This window comes from Protobothrops mucrosquamatus, unplaced genomic scaffold (assembly GCF_001527695.2).
Source record: "Protobothrops mucrosquamatus isolate PMUCROS unplaced genomic scaffold, P.Mucros_1.0 scaffold5196, whole genome shotgun sequence".
Lineage (NCBI taxonomy): Eukaryota > Metazoa > Chordata > Lepidosauria > Squamata > Viperidae > Protobothrops > Protobothrops mucrosquamatus.
Genome location: NW_015391064.1, coordinates 116,804 through 124,165, shown reverse-complemented (window position 1 = coordinate 124,165; position 7,362 = coordinate 116,804). Strand labels below are relative to the sequence as shown.

The window sequence follows — 7,362 nt, the reverse complement described above, 5'->3', positions numbered from 1 at the left end:
GCAAGCTGGGTGACTTTCAGCCAATCACCAGGAGACGGGGAGTTCTAGTCCCGCCTTAGGCATGACAGCAAGCTGGGTGACTTTCAGCCAATCACCAGGAGACAGGGGGTTCTAGTCCCGCCTTAGGCATGACAGCAAGCTGGGTGACTTTCAGCCAATCACCAGGAGACGGGGAGTTCTAGTCTCGCCTTAGGCATGACAGCCGGCTGGGTGACTTTCAGCCAATCACCAGGAGATGGGAGTTCTAGTCCCGCCTTAGGCATGACAGCAAGCTGGGTGACTTTCAGCCAATCACCAGGAGAGGGGGAGTTCTAGTCCCGCCTTAGGCGTGAAAGCCGGTTGGGTGATCCTGGGCTAGTCCCTCTTTCTCGGTCCAACCCACCTCACAGGGTTGGTTTTGGTAGGGAAAATAGGGAAAGGAAGGAGCAGAAGGTACGTTTGTCGCCTTCACTTATTTATAAAAATAATAAAGCAGGATTAAAAAAAAAAATCTTTAAAAAAATGCTTGGGTCGTCTTCACACATTATAGGCGAAGGCGTGAAGGGCCTGGATGGGGGGCATCAAGGTGCCAGTGAGGGCGGCAGAGCAGGAGGGCACCAACCCAGGCCTTCGGGAGCTTTGGTGGTTTGTTCTGGGCCGTGTGAACCCAAATAAGTGGGGTGTGTTTCATTGCAGCTGGTCCATTTCAGCCACCCGGCTCTACGATCTCCAGCTGCCCTGCTGTGTCTCCCAATCAGAAATTTCTGGGCATGGTCCGGTCAGTTTCCAAAGGTTGGGCATGGCAGGATAAGACTGGGGTGGTCTCTGCAGGCTTCTTTCCTTGCATCGTGTTTGGGGAAAATTGGCTTGGGATGAGGGGCGGGGACAAAGAACACCCCAGCAGAGTTCTGACTCAGTAGCCCCACGGGTGATGGGCGGAGAATGCCTGGCCACTGAGGCGGAGGAAAGGATCGACCGGCTTCTCGTAAAGATTGGGCAGCCCTGAATCCAGGCAGGAGGATTGGGCAGCGAGTCGCACCAGAGGCAGAAATTCCCACGATTTTGGCATGGGAAAATAAAAAGAAGAAACTTTGAACTTTGAAAATATCAATAAAGGCTGAATTAGAGCAGCGTTGTTCAAGCTTGGCCACTTTAAGATGAGTGGACTTCAACTCCCAGAATTCCCCAGCCAGCTATGTAGAAGTTAGTTGAAGTTTTCTATAAGTCTATGTAGAAATTAGTGAAAGTTAGTTGAAGCCTAGAAGTCTATGTAGAAGTTAGTTGGTTAAAGTCTATGTAGAGGTTAGTTGAAGTTTTCTAAAAGTCTACGTAGAAGTTAGTTGAAGTCTAAAGTCTATGTAGAAGTTAGCTGAAGTTAGTTGAAGTCTATGATGAAAATAGAAATTACCACGTTGAAGGTAGTTGAAGTCCATGTAGACGTTAGCTGATAATGTTTTTTAGAAGTCTATGTAGAAGTTAGTTGAAGTCCATGTAGAAGTTAGTTGAGGTTTTCTAGAAGTCTATGTAGAAGTTAGTTGAAGTGTAGAATATGTAGAAGTTAGTTGGTTAATTAAAGTCTGTGTGGAAGTTAGTTGAAGTTTTCTAGAAGTCTATGTAGAAGTTAGTTGAAGTTAGTTAAAGTCTATGTAGAAGTTAGTTGAAGTTAATTGAAGTCTAGAAGTCTATGTAGAAGTTAGTTGAAGTTAATTGAAGTCTAGAAGTCCATGTAGAAGTTAGTTGAAGTTAATTAAAGTCTATGTAAAAGTTAGTTGAACTTAATTGAAGTCTAGAAGTCTATCTAGAAGTTTTGTTGTTCTTAGTTGCGAAGTCATGTCCGACCCATTGCGACCCCATGGACAACGTTCCTCCAGGCCTTCCTGTCCTCCACCATCTTCTGGAGTCCATTTAAGCTCACGCCTCCTGCTTCAGTGACTCCATCCAGCCCCCTCCTTCTCTGTCGTCCCCTTCTTCTGTTGCCCTCCATCTTTCCCAGCATTAGGCTCTTCTCCAGTGAGTCCTTCCTTCTCATTAGGTGGCCAAAGTATTTGAGTTTCAACTTCAGCTGTAGAAATTAGTTGAACTTAATTGAAGTCTAGAAGTCTATGTAGAAGTTAGTTGAAGTTAGTTAAAGTCTATGTAGAAGTTAGTTGAGCTTAATTGAAGTCTATGTAGAGGTTAGTTGAAGTTAGTTAAAGTCTATGTAGAAGCTAGTTGAACTTAATTGAAGTCTAGAAGTCTATGTAGAGGTTAGTTGAAGTTAGCTGAAGTCTATGTAGAAGTTAGTTGAACTTAATTGAAGTCTAAAAGTATGTAGAAGTTAGTTGAAGTTAGTTAAAGTCTATGTAGAAGTTAGTTGAGCTTAATTGAAGTCTATGTAGAGGTTAGTTGAAGTTAGTTAAAGTCTATGTAGAAGCTAGTTGAACTTAATTGAAGTCTAGAAGTCTATGTAGAAGTTAGTTGAAGTTAGTTAAAGTCTATGTAGAAGTTAGTTGAGCTTAATTGAAGCCTATGTAGAGGTTAATTGAAGTTAGCTGAAGTCTATGTAGAAGTTAGTTGAACTTAATTGAAGTCTAAAAGTCTATGTAGAAGTTAGTTGAGCTTAATTGAAGTCTGTTTGAAGCCAGTTAAAGTCATCTCGTCTTACAGTGGACAAGCTTGAGAAACACTGCACTGCACTAAGGCTGCCAGCTCCCCCACCCTAAGTTGGGGTCACCAACTGCCCACCCTGCAAGAGGCCAGGGGTCGAACGACAGACTTATGCCCGCAGCCTTGGCCCTCAAGCGTTCGGCCTGCCCTCCGTCCGGTGCCCTCCAGATGCCCGGCCTCAGATCAAAGTCTGACCAAGTTTACTTTCCGTCTTTCCCCCCAGGTTGCAGCTGCAGAGCAAAACAAAGCCAGCTGTGCCGGGAGGAACTTCAGAGCCCTGCAATTCAAAAGTTTGGCTTCCCTGGGGAGGGGGGGGGCTGGCGTGACTTGCAGTCCCAGCTGCCAAGCTGAGCCGGCTCCTTCTTCCACGCCAAGCAGCAATTATTCCCGCCAGCCGGCCTCCAGGAGCCCTCCAGGAGCGTCTCCGATCCGCCTCCCCCCACACCTGCCCTGCCCGGGGGGGGGGGGGGGGGAAGAAGGGGCGGCACTCACCTGGAGGTGATGAGCGGCAAAATTAGCATCTTCAACATCCTCATCAGGAGTTCTCCGGGGAAAGCGAAGTACTGCTTCTCCTGCAGGCGGAAAGTAAACAGGTGAGGCTGCCGGGGAGGGGTCCGCAGGGAGCTGGCGAGAGGCAGCTGAGGCCCCAAACTTTTTCAGCAACTTCAGAAAAGAGGGGGGGGGAGAAAATATCTCTTCTCCAGTGCATTTCCAAGCGCCCATGCAGGGGGGGGGCTGCTGCCCCATCCTGGGCCACCGGTTCTCCGGAGTTGGGGAAGCTGCCCACGCCACCCCCTCCCCACCCAGAGCCCCCCACCAAATTTCCTTAAGAAACTTCCTTTAAGCACACCCATAGATGACCTTCAAGGTCCCTNATCACCAGGAGACGGGGAGTTCTAGTCTCGCCTTAGGCATGACAGCCGGCTGGGTGACTTTCAGCCAATCACCAGGAGACGGGGAGTTCTAGTCCCACCTTAGGCATGACAGCAAGCTCGGTGACTTTCAGCCAATCACCAGGAGACGGGGAGTTCTAGTCCCGCCTTAGGCATGACAGCAAGCTGGGTGACTTTCAGCCAATCACCAGGAGACGGGGAGTTCTAGTCCCGCCTTAGGTATGACCGCAAGCTGGGTGACTTTCAGCCAATCACCAGGAGACAGAAAGTTCTAGCCCCGCCTTAGGCGTGAAAGCTGGCTGGGTGGTCCTGGGCTAGTCCCTCTTTCTCGGTCCAACCCACCTCACAGGGTTGGTTTTGGTAGGGAAAATAGGAAAAGGAAGGAGCAGAAGGTATGTTTGTCGCCTTCACTTATTTATAAAAATAATAAAGCAGGATTTTTTTAAAAAAAAATCTTTAAAGAAATGCTTGGGTCGTCTTCACACGTTATAGGCGAAGGCGTGAAGGGCCTGGATGGGGGGCATCAAGGTGCCAGTGAGGGTGGTAGAGCAGGAGGGCACCAACCCAGGCCTTCGGGAGCTTTGGTGGTTTGTTCTGGGCCGTGTGAACCCAAATAAGTGGGATGTGTTTCATTGCAGCTGGTCCATTTCAGCCACCCGGCTCTACGACCTCCAGCTGCCCTGCTGCGTCTCCCAATCAGAAATTTCTGGGCATGGTCTGGTCAGTTTCCAAAGGTTGGGCATGGCAGGATAAGACTGGGGTGGTTTCTGCAGACTTCTTTCCTCGCATCGTGTTTGGGGAAAATTGGTTTGGGATGAGGGGGGGGACAAAGAACGCCCCAGCAGAGTCCTGACTCAGTGGCCCCACGGGTGACGGGCGGAGAATGCCTGGCCACTGAGGCAGAGGAAAGGATCGATTGGCTTCTCGTAAGGATTGGGCAGACCTGAATCCGGACAGGAGGATTGGGCAGCAAGTTGCAACAGGGGCAGAAATTCCCACGATTTTGGCGTGGGAAAATAAAAAGAAGAAACTTTGAACTTTGAAAATATCAATAAAGGCTGAATTAGAGCAGCGTTGTTCAAGCTTGGCCACTTTAAGATGAGTGGACTTCAACTCCCAGAATTCCCCAGCCAGCTATGTAGAAGTTAGTTGACGTTTTCTAGAAGTCTATGTAGAAATTAGTGGAAGTTAGTTGAAGCCTAGAAGTCTATGTAGAAGTTAGTTGGTTAAAGTCTACGTAGAGGTTAGTTGAAGTTTTCTAAAAGTCTACGTAGAAGTTAGTTGAAATCTAAAGTCTATGTAGAAGTTAGCTGAAGTTAGTTGAAGTCTATGATGAAAATAGAAATTACCACTAGTTGAAGGTAGTTGAAGTCCATGTAGACATTAGCTGAAAATGTTTTTTAGAAGTCTATGTAGAAGTTAGTTGAAGTCCATGTAGAAGTTAGTTGAGGTTTTCTAGAAGTCTATGTAGAAGTTAGTTGAAGTGTAGAATATGTAGAAGTTAGTTGGTTAATTAAAGTCTGTGTGGAAGTTAGTTGAAGTTTTCTAGAAGTCTATGTAGAAGTTAGTTGAAGTTAGTTAAAGTCTATGTAGAAGTTAGTTGAACTTAATTGAAGTCTAGAAGTCTATGTAGAAGTTAGTTGAAGTTAGTTGAAGTTTATGTAGAAGTTAGTTGAACTTAATTGAAGTCTAGAAGTCTATCTAGAAGTTTTGTTGTTCTTAGTTGCGAAGTCGTGTCCGACCCATTGCGACCCCATGGACAACGTTCCTGTCCTCCACTATCTTCTGGAGTCCATTTAAGCTCATACCTACTGCTTCAGTGACTCCATCCAGCCACCTCATTCTCTGTCGTCCCCTTCTTCTGTTGCCCTCCATCTTTCCCAGCATTAGGGTCTTCTCCGGTGAGTCCTTCCTTCTCATTAGGTGGCAAAAGTATTTGAGTTTCAACTTCAGATGTAGAAATTAGTTGAACTTAATTGAAGTCTAGAAGTCTATGTAGAAGTTAGTTGAAGTTAGTTAAAGTCTATGTAGAAGTTAGTTGAGCTTAATTGAAGCCTATGTAGAGGTTAGTTGAAGTTAGCTGAAGTCTATGTAGAAGCTAGTTGAACTAACTTGAAGTCTAGAAGTCTATGTAGAAGTTAGTTGAAGTTAGTTAAAGTCTATGTAGAAATTAGTTGAGCTTAATTGAAGTCTATGTAGAGGTTAGTTGAAGTTAGCTGAAGTCTATGTAGAAATTAGTTGAGCTTAATTGAAGTCTATGTAGAGGTTAGTTGAAGTTAGCTGAAGTCTATGTAGAAGTTAGTTGAGCTTAATTGAAGTCTATGTAGAGGTTAGTTGAAGTTAGTTAAAGTCTATGTAGAAGTTAGTTGAGCTTAACTGAAGTCTATGTAGAGGTTAGTTGAAGTTAGCTGAAGTCTATGTAGAAGCTAGTTGAACTTAATTGAAGTCTAGAAGTCTATGTAGAAGTTAGTTGAAGTTAGTTAAAGTCTATGTAGAGGTTAGTTGAGCTTAATTGAAGCCTATGTAGAGGTTAGTTGAAGTTAGCTGAAGTCTATGTAGAAGTTAGTTGAACTTAATTGAAGTCTAGAAGTCTATGTAGAAGTTAGTTGAAGTTAGTTAAAGTCTATGTAGAAGTTAGTTGAGCTTAATTGAAGTCTAGAAGTCTATGTAGAAGTTAGTTGAAGTTAGTTAAAGTCTATGTAGAAGTTAGTTGAACTTAATTGAAGTCTAGAAGTCTATGTAGAAGTTAGTTGAAGTTAGTTAAAGTCCATGTAGAAGTTAGTTGAGCTTAATTGAAGTCTATGTAGAGGTTAGTTGAAGTTAGCTGAAGTCTATGTAGAAGTTAGTTGAGCTTAATTGAAGTCTAGAAGTCTATGTAGAAGTTAGTTGAAGTTAGCTGAAGTCTATGTAGAGGTTAGTTGAGGTTTTCTAGAAGTCTGTCTGAAGCCAGTTAAAGTCCTCTCGTCTTACAGTGGACAAGCTTGAGAAACGCTGCACTGGACTAAGGCTGCCAGCTCCCCCACCCTACGTTGGGGTCACCAACTGCCCACCCTGCCAGAGACCAGGGGTCGAACGACAGACTTATGCCCGCAGCCTTGGCCCTCAAGTGTTCGGCCTGCCCTCTGTCCGGTGCCCTCCAGATGCCCGGCCTCAGATCAAAGTCTGACCAAGTTTACTTTCCGTCTTTCCCCCCAGGTTGCAGCTGCAGAGCAAAACAAAGCCAGCTGGGCCGGGAGGAACTTCAGAGCCCTGCAATTCAAAAGTTTGGCTTCCCTGGGGAGGGGGGGGGCTGGCGTGACTTGCGGTCCCAGCTGCCAAACAGACCCGGTTCCTTCTTCCATGCCAAGCAGCAATTACTCCCGCCAGCCGGCCTCCAGGAGCCCTCCAGGAGCGTCTCCGATCCGCCTCCCCCCACACCTGCCCTGCCCCCGGGGGGGGGGGGAAGAAGGGGCGGCACTCACCTGGAGGTGATGAGCGGCAAAATTAGCATCTTCAACATCCTCATCAGGAGTTCTCCGGGGAAAGCGAAGTACTGCTTCTCCTGCAGGCGGAAAGTAAACAGGTGAGGCTGCCGGGGAGGGGTCCGCAGGGAGCTGGCGAGAGGCAGCTGAGGCCCCAAACTTTTTCAGCAACTTCAGAAAAGAGGGGGGGGGGAGAAAATATCTCTTCTCCAGTGCATTTCCAAGCGCCCATGCAGGGGGGGGGCTGCTGCCCCATCCTGGGCCACCGGTTCTCCGGAGTTGGGGAAGCTGCCCACGCCACCCCCTCCCCACCCAGAGCCCCCCACCAAATTTCCTTAAGAAACTTCCTTTAAGCACACCCATAGATGACCTTCAAGGTCCCT

At 46.6% G+C, this 7,362-nt stretch overlaps 1 protein-coding gene across 1 annotated transcript in view; it reads right to left on the bottom strand.

Annotated features, from left to right (window-relative positions):
- LOC107299619 (excitatory amino acid transporter 5-like) overlaps window positions 1-7,362 on the bottom strand; it is a gene marked incomplete at its 3' end in the record, with an annotated part of 18,124 nt that overhangs the window by 9,972 nt on the left and 790 nt on the right. Inside the window, exons 2-3 of the mRNA XM_029286819.1 lie at window positions 6,980-7,059; window positions 3,118-3,224 (exon numbers count right to left, since the gene is read on the bottom strand). Coding sequence (XP_029142652.1) covers window positions 3,118-3,224; window positions 6,980-7,059 — 187 coding nt within the window. The remainder of the gene's footprint in view (window positions 1-3,117; window positions 3,225-6,979; window positions 7,060-7,362) is intronic.